General features: G+C 58.6%; 1 protein-coding gene across 2 annotated transcripts in view; it reads right to left on the reverse strand.

Moving 5' to 3' along the window:
• Nucleotides 1-14,724, reverse strand: part of LINGO1 (leucine rich repeat and Ig domain containing 1) — a 64,547-nt gene that overhangs the window by 14,672 nt on the left and 35,151 nt on the right. Inside the window, exon 1 of one of the 2 annotated variants that reach the window (XM_053954329.1) lies at nt 1,485-1,671. The exons of the other annotated variant lie outside the window; for it this stretch is intronic. Coding sequence (XP_053810304.1) covers nt 1,485-1,490 — 6 coding nt within the window. The 5' untranslated portion in view covers nt 1,491-1,671. Of the gene's footprint in view, nt 1-1,484; nt 1,672-14,724 lie in introns of those variants that run through there. 2 annotated transcript variants of the gene reach the window in all.

The raw sequence follows: 14,724 nt of genomic DNA on the forward strand, positions 1-14,724 counted from the left end.
GGCAGATCCATAGAGTGGGGCTCTTCCTGGGAATGCCTGAACTTCCCCCCGCGAGTCGAGACCCCGGAGAGCAGCAGGGCTGTCCCACCGATCCCCTGCTGCCGGCCAGCGGCGACAGTCGCTTGCTGGGAAAGGCGTTTGCTGGCAAGGAGCGCGGATGGCGACTGCTGGGGCGGCAGCTGGGGCAGGGACAGGCAGGGAGAGGCGACGCCAACCAGCCCGAGCAGACCCGATCCCACCAGAGCCCACGCTCGCCCGCTGTCCCTCCCTCCTCGTGCAAATCCCTTTCGCGGTACCAGCGCTCCCAGTCCTTCTCGGAGGTGGCATCTCCAGCACCTGGATCGAGTCGTGCCTCTACCCATCACTCGGGCTATTTATACATCCAAGGCGCAAGGTGAAAAATCCAATAACCTACACACAGTAACGGAGAGCAACAAGCACCGGCACCGCCCGGGAGGGCTCCCTGAGCCCTTCTGCCAAGCAGGCTCTGGGCATCCTCGCAATCCCCACTGCCCTCTGGAGCTCCTTTAACACTAACCGCTTCTTTTTTCTGCCAGACACAAACCGAGGGCAGAGCCCGCACCGGCAGCCTGACCCTGGCCCAGCTTCTCCAGTTCTCTGGGTCGGCTCCTGGCTCCGGGGTGTGGAGCTGAGCAGGGGGACCCTTCAGAGCCCCCCGAGCCCTCCCGGAGCCTGAGGAATCACCCCACTCGGCATTAGCTCCCCATGTCCCCGACTCACCTATCTCCAAGCTGGGGGTTGGTGACAGAGAGGTGAACCCCTGCCCTGAAAAATACCCCTTCCCCATGACTCCTGCCTCCAGTCTCAGGGCTGGAGAGCTGTCCCTGCCCGTCTTTAACCCTTAATGCCTCTGCTTTGGGGATGGGCAGAGGAACAATTCCTCCTCTTGAGTTAACCCTTGCTGGGCAGGAGATGGGCACAGCCAGCCTGAGGCTGATCCCTGCTCCCCTGCCAGTCCCGGAGGGTAGTGCTGTCCAGACTATCCGTTCCCTACCTGAACAAGGCATCTGCTCCAGGCCGGCCAATTCACCCGGGAACTACCAGGAGAGGAGGACGATACTCCCCATCAGGACACGGCCTCAGTCCCGCCGAGCCCCAGCTCCCCCGCTGGGACCCCGGCCCCGAATCCCGACCCCGCCTGGTTCGTAGCTCCCGCAGGGGCTGCGCCGAGGCTGCGGGAACGGTGCGGGGAGGAGATGGGCAGAGGGGAGCGCCCGGGCAGAGCGGGGCGAGGAGGCGGCAGCATCCGCACCGGTGGGGCTGGAGGGCGGCAGCCCCCGGAGCACACCGCTCCCCCGCACCCCCCGGGGCACGCACCAAGTTCCCAGCCCCGCGCCTTCCGCACCGGCGCGGGACCGGCCCCGAGGCAGCGCCGTCCCGGGGCCGCGGAGCCCCCCACGCCGCTCCCCGCCCCGCCGGTCCCGCCAGCCCCGTGCCCCGCTCCGGTCCCCCGTCCCGCTTACCCGCATCTCATCCTCGCCGGCGATCTCCTTCGGTCAGAAATGGCATCTCCCCCGGCCCCCCCGCCAAACCTCCACCTGCAGTAGCGCAGCTCCCCCTCTCCGCAGCGACAGCACACGGAGCGGCGGCGGCGGCGGCGCTCCCGGGGCCGGGCCGCCCCCCAGTCCCGCGCCCGGGGGAGGGAGGGCCGGGCCGGGCCGGGCTGGGCACGGGGCCCCGCCGGGGCCGCCCTAGGGCCGCGCGGCCGGCGGCTCCCTGCCCTCCGCGCCCGGGCGGCCGGCGGCGCTTCGGGGCGGCGGCATCGCCCCCGCGGGCGGGCGGGCGGCTGGCTCAGCCCGGGCTCCGCACGCCCGCTCCGCCGGCCGGGTCTGCCGCGGCGGGGCCGGGCCGGGTGCCGCCGGCCCCCGCCTCCCCTCCGGGAGGAGCCGCCGGCGGGTGCGGGGCGGTGCGCGGAGCGGCGAGCACGGCAGCGGCGGCCGCGGCCGGTCCCTCCTCCCGCCGCCGCCCCCGCTCCGCGCGGGGGGTGCGGGTCCCCGGGGCTGCGGGGCGGGGGGAGCGGGGATGGCTCCCCCGCCAACCGGGGCCGCTCGATGGATGGGGGCGCTCGCAGCCCCCGCCCCGCCGCCGCCGGTGCAGCCTCGCTGCCCGCAGAGGACGGACCGGCGGAGCTCTGCCCGTCACCGTCGCGTCGGTGCCCAGCCCTCCCCGCGTCCGCCGGGGGACGGTGCCGGGCTACCCTGAGGATTCCGGAGGGTCCGTCCTACAGCAGCTACCTCAGCACTGCGCTTTGCTCCTCTTTACACTGTCCCCGTACCCCGGCACGTAAGAGGGAAAGGGCTGCAAGCGGTGAGGGGACGCCTCCGAGGACAGGTCTGGGACCTGGTGATCCCAAAGCCCCCTCGGAGGGTCCGGCGCTTGCTGAGCTGATGGCCTTTCATTCAGGACTAAGCACACGACTTCCCGAGCACTGCCCACCGCTTCCCCCCTTCCATAATGGACACTCTTTATTCAGCAGCGTTAGATTTGCCCAGCGCTGGCTCTCGCAGCTGAGGCTGATTTCTCCAGCAGTAATGGACACAAACTTCCCTTGCAACGTGCGCTTTCTCTCCCTGCTTCCTCTGGGCTGGGCTCTCCTGGGGTGCTTCCTGCTCTGTCCTGCTTCTACCCAGCTGTCCCTGGCTGCCGGCCAAGGCGCACCCAAGGCAGGGGCGCTCTGCATTAGCACGGGCTGGGGCCACGAGTCTCTTCACTGGGTCCCATGAGCCTTCCCTTGAACGGCTCTTTGAGCAAGTGAGAGGTCTGTGCTGGCCCCAGGCCTCTCCCAGCCTGCCATGGAGCACAGGAGAGGCCATCCCAAGCTCGTGTCCCTGCAGTGGGCTACGAGCATGCCCCGGGAAGCTCGAGCCCCTCCTGGCACTCAGGCAGAGGCTGCTGCCTCCCCGGAGCCCCGTTATCCTCCTGCTTGGCACAGGCGAGCTTCTGAGCACAGGAGGAATAAACAAAGGGTGGGCACGGTGAACTCGGCAGCTGAGGGCTGAATCACTCCAGCTCTCTGCTCCCGCTCCTGCCCACTGCTCGGCTCCCACAGGCACAGACCCCGGCTCGGCTGGGAGAGTGGGTACCTGTCAGGTGTGTATCCCCTGCGTGGGCTTGGGCACAGCATCCTCGTGGCAAGAAACACAGTGGGGTGACAACGTGTGTGTTCGTGCACGAGCTCCCCTCCTGCCACCAAGGAAACTCAGCCCGGCTGTTCTCAGTGGTCCTCAGACCTTTACTCAGTGCGGATCGATGCCTCTTATTGTTATGGCTATGGCAGCAATGCCATCGATGTTAATAGCACTTCACAAACACAGACAAAGCCGGCAATCTGAATGCGGCCAGAAAAAAAACAGAGGACAAAAGACAGGCTAAGAGCTCTGAATGCCGTTTCTAATGCTTCCGTCCGTCCTCTCCCCGTTAAAGCCCCACTAAGGCGCAGGGCACCGCGTATTCAGCAGTAACACTCGGGAATAATTCCTGGAATTGCCGGTGTGTGAGGGGGGAAATTTCACCTCAGCCCTTCCACAAAGACACGGCAAGTACGCCATGCACGCAGCACTGGTGGCGTGTGAGAGGGATGCTATGCACTGCCTGGAAGCAGGGGGCCTTCCAAGACCGTCTTTCCCACCTCGGCTCCGACGGCCATCCCCGCCCTGGGAGCGAGCGAGCGGCAGAGGACGGGGCACTGGGTGTGCAGGAGCAGGGATGAGCTTTTGGGCTGAGATGGCATCCGTGCACACCTCTGCTACAGAACAAACCCTGCCTTCTGTGTACCCTCAGCGTGTGATTCCCTTCCCTGGAAGTGTCCAAAGCCAGCTCAGGTGGCTTAGGCTCTGGCCTAAGTGGAAGGTGTCCCTGCTCCTGGTAGGAGTTTGGAACTAGAGGATCTTTGAGACCTCTTCCAATGCAAACCATTCTATGGCTCCATGATTTTGGACCTGGGTGAAGGGACCAGGGCCAGCAGGGGAGGTGAGGGCAGCACAAGTGCCCCAGGAATGGCAGTGGGACACAGCCCTGGTTTGCTTTGACCGCTACATTGTGCATTTTGGCCAGCAGTGGGGAGAGGCAATGGGAAAGATGGAGAGTGCGGAGAGAAAAAAAACATCACCCAAGAGCTGCTCTGTCAGCTGGAGCCCCAAGGCCCTTCCTTGCCCACAGTGCCAGAGTGTAAGAGCAGCCAGTGCAACCAACCTGCCCAAGGAGCAGCAGTGCCGTTTGGGTTTTTCTCTCTTTAACCCTCAGCCCACCTCATGGGCAACACTTCTCACCCCAACAGCCCCAAGGACACATCGGACAAAGGCAGATCCTGGCAGCAGTGAACCCTGCTGGTCTCTGCCGGAAGAACTGCATTGGCCCCTGCTTGGAAGCCCCAAAGGCTCCAATGTTTCTGTATTTATTGACCCGTCATGACTGGTGAGCTTGCTGTTAATGTCCCTGAGGTGCTGTAGCATGGGTGACAGTGTGCTGGGGACAGCCAGAAGCAAAGAACCAAGGCTCACTGGAAGTACCATCCCCTCCTGTCCCCACTAACAGCCTGTAGCCACGTGCAGCTGACAGCTTTGCAGATAACATGCCTTTTTTCCCTCTCCCATCATCTCTACTGGCCTCCCCCATGTCGTAGAGACCAACTCCAGCTGTTTTGGGTCAACCTCCTTTTTGCAGCATGGAGTGACCCACTGTGCCCCAGCCCTCCAGGTGCCACTCTCCTGTGCTGACCTGCGTGCAGCCCCTGGACGCTGCAGAGCAGCTCGGCTCACACGCCCTCGCTGAACACGTTCCTCTTTAAAACCTGCAGGGAATGGCAAGAACATTTGGGTGTCCATCTGCGGGGGCTCGTCCCTCAGACAGATGCTCCAGCTCTTTGCCACTGCCATCCTGGGATGATAACGGGCTGTGGCAGATGGTTCCCTTCTGCTGGCATGAGGCAGGAGTTTATCCCTGCTCTCAGCTCCCTCCCAGAGAGGCAGCACCTGCACACTGCTGAGGGACCTGGGCAGTGGGAACAGACCTGTCCCTCAGGGGAGAGACTCGGGACGTGCTCTCTCCTTTGGTTTCCGTGCACGTGTCCAGGAATGCCGCAATAGGTCTAGAAAGGGCCGAGCTGGCAGAGGGGAGGTGGATTTTAATTACTCCCATTATTATTATCATTCCATTTCTTTCAGATTTTCACACTTTTGTCGTAACAAGCTGAGCTGAGAAAATACATGCAAATGCCAGGCAGAGATAAGATGTACCACACCTTGAAGTTCTGCCAGCGCTGGCTCTGGGAACGCCAGATCGGCTGTCTGCCCCTCCAGCCTCCTCCCTCTGGCAGCAGGAACGGGGGAGGGTCTGTCCCTGCTCTGCCCCTGCACATCCGGAGAGGAGGGTACCTCACGTGTCCCCTGGGCTCGACCAGCGACCAGCTCCTTGATCCTGCCCAGTCCTAACCAGTCCCTGGAGAAGGCACCATAAACTCCTGGCTGCTTGGGACAGGGAGGAAAGGTCACCCTGATGTCTTGTGCGTGCCTTGCACGTCACATGGACACAGACCTCCCCTACCCTCCTCAGCACTGCCCTGCTGGCAGCTGGACCTGTTCCTGGGGAGCCCTGGTTCCTGAGGAACCCTTGTTCCTGAGGATGGCTGCTCCACCGGGCCCCGGCAGATGCAGTCAGGGAGAAATGTGCTCCCAGATCACGTTCTCCCTTGGAGGTGGTGACATTTCTGGGTGTGTGGGGGGCGTGGGATGAAGAGGCAAGGCAGGATATTCCTGCTCCCCCGTCCCCACGGCCATCTGGATGTGTGCTGATGCCTCCTCACAGCAGGCTGAGTCAGTCCAGTGGCTTCTCATTATCAGCTGGAAGGAATCCAAATTCCGCATTGTATGGCTGCTCCTCAGTGAAACTGAGGATCCTTATCAAGTATTATCCTAATGCTTTCTCTCCGTACTGTCTTGTACTGCTCCCTGCTCTGGTCAGCTTATTGATTTGGAGCAGAACGATCCAAAAATTCTTTGACCCCAGCCATTCACTTGGGACAGCAGTGGCAGGAGCCACAGAATGTCCCCCTAGACATGGGCTGGGGCTGTGAGGCCATGGAGGGGATCCCTCCACTGTCCCCGCCACAGCCTCCCTTGCTGGATGCTGCAAGTGCGTGGCTGGACTCATCTCCAGCTCTCTGTCCAACTGAAAGTGAGGTGAGAGGTAGCAGATGCTTTGCTCATGCCTTGCACATCTCGAATCATGACATGACCTCCATGAAGCTCTGGAGAACAGGGATAAGGAGGAGAAAAAAGCCTTTCTGTAGGCTCCCTCAGCAAGTGCTACTGAAGATTGGGTAAGCTGCTGATACACAGGGTCTGCCTCAGCCCAGCTCATCCACGTCTCTGTCAGGGCACTGTCACCACCCCGACCCATCTGAATTCTGGGTGTGGAAATTAGACCTTTCTATGCAACATTCTGGAATGGAGAGAGGCCACATGTCCTCATGTCAGCCTGAGTCAAGCACTGATAGCTTGACTGAGCTGTCAAGCAGCCCTAACACGTGGCATGAAGGGCTGAGGGAAAAGGCTCCATTAAGTTCTTAAGCCCATTGACACATATATAGAAGGTATTAATAATATCAAGCACCTCAGTGCCTATTGTTGCCCACGTTCAGGAGATGAAAGATAATTTCTGGGACAAGGAATTTATGACAGTGACAGCTTTTAACAGCTTGGTGTAAGAATAGGAGCCGCACAACAGGACAAAGAGCAATGATTAAAGAATTTGGCACAAAGGAGAGGGGGCTTGGAGAGAGCTGCGAGTATAGAGGACAGGAGAGTCCTGTCAATTGCCCACACTGAAAAAGCAAAGGCTGTCCTGGGCATGGAGGATGTGGGAGGTGATGTGGGTGCCATTCTGCTGGGGCTGACTCACAAATACTTGGCAACTAAGAGAAAGGGGTCAGGGCGCCTGAAGGGGATGAAATGGGCTCCTCATCTTAATGCTTAAAAGAAGTTTGGCCCCTGCCTGGTTGGCAGGCCAAGGTGGGCATGGCTCAGCCGGGGCTGCAGCCACACCTGGCGTGGGGGAGCAGGGGGGAGCTGGGCTGCCCTGCTGGGCACAGGCCAGGGAGCAAACACGTCAGTCAGGGAAGGGAGGGTCTGGCAGGGGCGGGGTACAGAGGGAGCTCTGCTCCCTGAAGGCCCGAGCTGGAGAAGCAGCAGTGGCAGACCCAGCACCAGGACACTCTCAGGGCGTAATTATTACTTTGCACACATACGTGCTCCCCTAATGTACACTGCACATGTAAACAGCCTCCCAGTGACATTTGCATGCCCAATTACATCTGCATATAATTGATTTGCATGCACAGTTGGAGGGCACTTAAAACACTGGAGCCTGCTTTGCACTTTCCCACGGCCACCTCCCCGGAGCCACGCGGAGGAAAAGCCCCTCAAGCTGGGGCCAAACCCCATCCCAGCCCCACAGGGCTGGCAGCGTTTGTGTCCCCCCCTGCGGGGTGTGCCTGGTGCCGAGTGGGATGGGCTCAGAGCCATGGCCCTTCCTGCATTCTCCATCATCTGCAGCGACCCCAAAGCCAGCCCCAAACCCAGCCACAGCGCCTGCTGTTTGCTCAGCTCCTGTTATAAGTGACTGGCAGCATTCCAAAAAGGATTAAAAGCAGGGAGTGAGAAACATAAAAGCTCATGTAATTACGTGCAAAAAAACCCCTTAATAATTTATAGAGGGAGAGGGTAAATATCTTTGTGTGTTATTCAAGTGTAGCTCATTGTCCCGTCTGGCTAATACCCAGCGTACACGCATCACAGGCTTTATCCGGGAGGCTGTTTTGCCTTTAATACCTTTCATAAATTATTGAATTTATAAAGAGGAAAGCAGGTGTCATGTCACTCCTATAAACAGCTCGTTAGTTAAAGCTAACGAAGTTGGGGAGCAACAGTTTCCTCCTGGCTTGTCTGCCTCCCACCTCGCTGTCTGTGCTGTCACCTGTGATGCCACAAAGACCCTGAGCTGGGGCAGGGGACTGGTATTTGCCTAAAAAAATCTGGCAGCTGATAGATGGCCTGTGGCAGCCCTACCCTCTGGCTTTCTGAGGCTTTCTGGCTTGTGTGCTCGTGGAGGTGTGAGGATGCAGGTATGGAGAGGATCCTTTTTTCCATTCCCAGCTTGCCTGCTGCAGCATCACCACTTCCATGTCACCCATGGTCTTCTGGGTGCAGCAATGGACCATCAGCTCCTGGGGGTTCCTGAGGATGCTCTGCGCACTGCTCCTGGCAGGAGGGCCACATGAGGGTGAACTCTGAGGGCAGGACAGGACAGGAGGCAGAGATCTCTAAGGCAGGAGGGCTGAGCACAGACCTGTCTCACTCCAAAACCCACGCCTGTCCCATTTCCAGCAGCTGAGGGCCAGGACGAGCAGCCCAAGAGTCACTCCTGAGCGCAGGGGATGTGTTTTCAGGCTGGCTGGGGGAAGCACAGCATCTCCCTGGTTTCTGCTGAACGAGGCAGGGTGTTAGAAGGCCGCCTCTAAAAACAGCAGAGGTGTGACTGAGTCAGCAGCACGTGTCTGTGCGAGGGAGTCAGTCCAAGCTCAGGAAAACCGGCGTGCCAGCATGGCCACGCAGCCCCCGGGCAGCCGGGCCCCCCCAGGCTGTGCCCCCCATCCCTGCGCTGGCAGGACGGAGCTGCTCAGGGAGCAGCTGCTTCGGAGGCTCTGCTTTTGCTTTCGCACCCAGGAGAGAGTCAGCAAACCCCCACACGCAGCCTCTCCAAATAGAATACATATGCATTAAAGAACAGCCACGGAAAGGGGAGCCATCAGAAGTATTTTAGACAGTTTCGAGCGAGTGCCAGATCTGGATGAATAAGCTGAACGCAAAGGACCCACGCGGAAAACGCTGCCGGCAGCGCCGGCATCACGACGGGCACAGCACGGAGATGGGGACGCACGGAGCAGCCCAAGCTGTGACTGCCAGCAGTGAGGCACGTCCCAGCCTCATGATGAATGCTGGCCCCCGAAGAACACCCAGTAGGGCCTTGTGGGCATGAGGAGAGGGAACTCAAACTATTGATAATCAATTAACTCCTTCAATTACGGCAGCTTAATGAGGTAGCACCAAGTCAACTCTAATGAACATCAGTTTAACAGAGGCAGTTCCTCAGGCGCTGGTTTTTGACTCAATCTTTACAAGGTGGGGAACACTGCAAAAGTATCATGCAATTAACGCCACTAAATGAACACACTCTGCTCTCTGCAGAGCCCACGGCTCGTGGGGGGCTGTTGTAGCACGGGGTGTCCCTGACCCCTGGGGAGGTCCTGCCTGTGCCCAGCTGGACCCCAGCAGGGGGACACTGCCGGCAGCACGGAGCTCGTTTGTCCCGGCACTGAGCACACGGTTCCTGGGGATGCTGCCGGATGCGTTAGCTGCTGTGAGATGAAGCGAATGTCAGCGGGCCCAGCTCTCCCCTAGAGGCAGCTGTGTTTTAGGGTTTTTTTGGTGACGACAGCATAAGTGACAAAACAAATGTCACTGCCCGCTGGCCCCAGTGCCTCCCTGGAAACCTGCCGGGTCCCATGTAGCGCAGGGGGAGAAGGGGAGTGGAGGAGGGATGCAAAGCACCATCCCTAACACGTGCCTGGCACGGGGGCTGTGCCAGCACCTCGCTGCATCACGGCTTGCAAGCAGAGCCTGGGGAAGCCCCTGCCCAGCAGGACACTGCTGAGCAGGAGCTGGGGTGGGGATGCCCAGGAAAGCCAGGATCCCAGAGGTGCCATCCCTTCGGAAGCACCTTGCCACACCGACTGTGCTGGGGAGGGATTTACATACTAAGGAGCCTTCAGCAGAGTAAAGACAACCTGACATCTATTTTGGGTCTCAAAGCTAAAGGCTGTATTTCAAATCCACTGATCAGGTGAGAATACAGCAAACCCATGCAGAGCAGAGCTGGGAAGGAGGGGGAGCCTCTGGCTCCTGGCAGCATTCCCCACTCCACAGCCAGGGCCCCATGGCAGTGGTCCCCAGCACCCCATCAGCACCCACCAAACCGGGCTTCCAGGGGAAGGGACCCCTGTTCTCGTGGGGGCTGAACCCCAAACTCCTGCTGCACTGCGTCCGTACAGAGGGGCCCTTTCAGCACCTAAACCTCCATGGGCAGGGACTGCCAGGACCACCCTTCACCCAAGGCTGTCCAGAGCTGAACTGAGCTGCTGGAGGGCCACTGGCGGCGCAGCCCCTCTCCCCACAGTCAGAGCAGACAGAGGGACAGGCCAGCTCCCCGAGCCCAGGTGTGTGGTGCTGGGGCTCCTGTGCCTCTGGATGCCGTGGCAGGTGGAGGTGGATGTGGACTGCCTCTGCCTGCTGGGACCACACAGGGGCTTGGCCACAGCCTCCCTTCCCTGCTGATGGGCTTGGGAGCAGGCTGGGGGCACGGTGGATGGCTGGAAGGGCTCAAATGATAGCAGAGGCACAGGTCAGGTCACTCACTCACGTGGATGCATTTGTGAAAGCTTCTGGGTCTGAGCACCCTTCCCAGGGGTGCAATGTATGGGTAGGTGACCTTTGGTCCAGTTAGGGAGGGTAAAGGGAGAAGAAGACATTACTGCTCTCTCTGCCATTCCTGGGCAGAGCTGGGCCACACTTGTATGGGAAGAAGGACCCAGGAGACCCAGGATCACTGGAGCTGGCCAGGATGAGCCAGAAGGGAAGTGCAAGGCAGAGGACTGGACGGGGAAGGAGAGACATGAGTAGAGATACAGAGGTAACAGCCCTGCATGCCTGGTAGACCCACACAAAAAACTGAATCTAGGCATCTCCAGTTCCCATGAGCAATTTACCTGAGAGCAGTGTAACAACCCCCAGCTCTTCCCAGTCTGACAGCACTGACTGCAGATGCCAGCCTTGGGGCTATCGGACCCCACAAGGATCTGCACAGATCCCCCTGGCCCTGTCCAGCCTCTGGATGAGCAGGGGGTGCTCGTCCCTTCCAGTCCTCCCAGTGCCCATTCACCGTGCAGTGTGGAGGGGACACAGGGCGCTGGCTGTGGCTGGTCTCCCCCAGACCACTTTGTCACCATTCCTAAGGGCCAGAAAAGCTGCTGAGAGTGTCTTGGGAGTGTGAAACGCTGGGGGAGACGGGTGCAGGCTGCTGGACTGAGGATGCTCACAGAGCTGCTTTAATGACACAGCCACGCAGCTCCAGGCACCGGAGATTATTCTCATCTCTTTTCTTGTGTGGTCGACTTATTCAAAGTCTATTAGTGGATTAACTAAAATTCTTATGATGCTGGAGCAGCATCTTGGCAGGGCTTTATGGAGGTGGAAGGGGCAGTTTTCACGGGCAGCTTTCATGTTACCCTGGAGCAAGTCTGCAGCTGGGCGGGCTTGCCAGAGGAACAAGAAGAGGCTCAGAGTCCTGGCAGCAGCCACTCTCTTCTCCAAGCTGGCAGTGCTGTAGAGGAATTGTCTGGAGGGCAGCAGTGGCTGGCAAGCCCTGTGGTCCCTCCTGCTCTCTCATGTTTGTCTTGCAGCTTCTGGGCTCCATTTCACAGGGAGGGCTCAGGGACACAGGGGAGTGAGCCCAGGGATGGGGGAAGTCTCTCCACACCTTCTGTTGCTACATCCTCCTTCCCACAGGCAACCCCCACTGGGGCTGTTGCTCTTACAGCTCTGCTTCCTTGTCCAGAAGGTCCCGGGGCCGTGCCCTGGCATCCCCACAGCCCACAGACAAACGACCTCACAGCATCCCTTGTTTTCTCAGGCTGCCTCAGCGCGTGTGGCAGAGTCTTCCCCCTTCCCACCCCCTCCTCATCAACTGGCAAAGCCCCAGCGGTTTCCCCCAGAGAGCGCGCGGTGAGACACAGCATGAAACAACTGCACATAATTAGAGGATTGAATGGGGTATGGGAGCAGAGCAGGGAGCTTGCAACATCCATAAATAGCTCGTCTTGCCGAGCTGCTTAACTCCTTGCTTGTTCTCGCCAAAGTGCAGACCCCAAAGGGATGGTGCCTGTGCTTGAATAGGGGTGGAAAGTTCAGAAGTGTATTTTTAAACCATTCAAGCCGTACTCGAGCTGAGTGATACGTTATTGTCTCTGTGTGTCACTTGAAATGTCTTATGAATGCAAGAAATAAAAAAATAAAAAAAAAAGCCACCATTTTGCCTCTCTACACTCCCACCCCTCTGTTTCTACCCAAATAATGTCAGGCTGGAGCTGACAGGCGAAAGGAAAGCACCACAGGCTAAGGCTGCTTAAAAGCAGCCTGAAGAGCTCCTGCCTGGAAGGAAGAGCCCCGGCTGGCGGGGCCGGCGGGCAGTGGCACTGGCAGCAGGCGCAGGCACCCGCGGACAGCAGTGTGCCAGAGCCTGCCAGGAAAATACTGGGGACAGCAGTGTGCCAGAGCCTGCCAGGAAAATACTGGGGACAGCAGTGTGCCAGAGCCTGCCAGGAAAATACTGGGGTCCCCAAAGAGTGCCCAGCAAGGACAGCAGGGCTGTGTGCCCAGCAGCAAGCAGACTGGTTGGATATCAGGAAAAAGTTCTTCAGCCAGAGGGTGGCTGGCCACTGGTACAGGCTCCCCAGGGAAGTGGTCACAGCACCAAGCCTGACAGAGTTCAGGAAGTGTTTGGACAACGCTCTCGGGCATCTGGTGTGACTCTTGGGGATGGTCCTGTGCAGGGCCAGGAGTTGGACTCAGTGATCCTTGTGGGTCCCTCTCAACTCAGCACATTGTGTGATTCTCTGACTGTGGGTCAACTAGTCTTGACTATTGTCCCATAAGAACAAGGGACCTACCCCTGCTACCCCAGCCGGGGTCAGTGTAGGATGGCATCACCTCACTTCTGCCCATCCTGAGCTCTGAGGCCCCTCTGGGTTGCTGGCACTTTGTGACAGTCCTCAGTTCCTGGGGCTGGCAGCCAGCCTCAATCTGTGGTTGGAGACAGAGATCCCAAAGAGCCTGACAAACAGCTGGAGCCATGTTGAGATACAGTAGGACCCAGGGAAAACAAACCAGAAACTCACTGGGAAATCATTTTTCTTCTAAATGGGGCAGATATAATTAAGCAGCACGGGCTTCATGAATGATACCAGCTCTGCCTTGAAACACATCATTACCTCTCTCTGTTAGAGCAGGGTTTTTAAATACATATTTCCTCTTCCAGTGCTAGAGGAGAAGGCTCTGTGGCTGGGATACTGGGATATTTGCTAATCACCTCTCATTTCACCTAGTGGCAGGGAAGTGCCAAGCTCTGGCTTTCCTGTGCACACACCTCTGCTCCAAATCACTGCTGGCCGCTCTCCCCTTCCTCTCCTCTCTGCCACCATGGATACCAGAGGGGAGGATGGTGCTGAACCTGCATCCTCCAGGCCCAGAGGGTTTGAGCCTCCCTGTGCCAAACCTGCCTGGGATCCCAGTGCCAGAGGTCACCCCAAACCCCTCTACCCAAGCTATGTGAGCCCCTCCCCATATTGTTTTCCTTGTTTTACAGCACCTGGGGCTCAAGGGGATGAGATATCTCACTGGCTGTTGACCCAAGCTGCTTCCCCCGATTTGGCACCCTCTGTGCCCAGCAGGGTCTGGGTGTTCTCCTCAGCTTGGTACAATTTGGGCCTTTCTGTTCCCAAATGAGTCCCCCAGCCTATGCCACGTCTGCCATGAGTGCTCACTGCAATGGATTAGAGAGACCCGAGCAAGAACGAAGGGCTTTTGTACTAGAAATTGAAAGTTGATGGAGTGTGTCATGGGAAAATGACAACAACCTACTGTACCTCGAAAGACAATTATTTTTCCCTCATTGGAAGTGATTGAATTTTTCCATCAGTGACACCACCACCGTCGGCGACACCAACAGCTCTCTTATGGAAAGGCTCTTCCCCAGCTGCACACCTGAATTTTCTTACACCTGGCTGCTCCTCCCTTACCTGCTCTGTTTCACCTGAATTTTCTTACACCTGGCTGCTCCTCCCTTACCTGCTCTGTTTCCTGGGCTTTGGCAGGACATGCTCAGGTCGCAGCCAGTACAGAGACCATCCTCAGCTGGGTGTGCTCTCCCTCCCCCTCCCCGCACTCCTGCAGACCCTTGCTTCCCTCAGCTCTGCTCCTCTGGACTTATTCTGACTATTCTGTGATTCTGTGAATATGCCAGGGCTGGAAATCACACAATTAAGTCATGTTGCTTCACTGTGTCCAGCCATGGTAGCACGACCTGCATCAAGGTACCGAGGCCGTGCTCGGTGTCTGATGTAGGTACTCATACTGGAAAAAGAAAGAGCTGGGAGACAGGGTGACCTTCCTAGAGATGGGGAAAAGGGTCAGGCAGCACCTCGATCTGCTGTGGGATTGGAGTGTTGGAGAGCACCCTGGAGAGCCTGCTCTCCCTGCAGACGTGGAGCACCGTGTCCTGGACACTCGTGCTGGCCTGGGGGACACCCTGCAGCCACATCTCACCCCAAGGTGAAAGGCAGAGCCAAAAGCCCCTTCTCTGAGTGATTTTGGCCCAGAATCTGGAGTGGCACAAGCCCCAAGGGCTTTGGGATAGGTTCCTGTGTGTGCGTGGGGCACAGCTGTGCTTTCCACAGGCTCCTTCCCATTCCCAAGGCGCTTCCCCCAGAACCCAGCCTGAGTTACTCCCTGCTGGCACAGGGCCAGCCTGGTTGATTAAGACACATGAACTAACGAAGGAGCCACGGTGAAGCACCGGGAGCCTGCTACATCCCAC

Source organism: Vidua chalybeata, chromosome 13 (assembly GCF_026979565.1).
Source record: "Vidua chalybeata isolate OUT-0048 chromosome 13, bVidCha1 merged haplotype, whole genome shotgun sequence".
Taxonomy (NCBI): domain Eukaryota; kingdom Metazoa; phylum Chordata; class Aves; order Passeriformes; family Viduidae; genus Vidua; species Vidua chalybeata.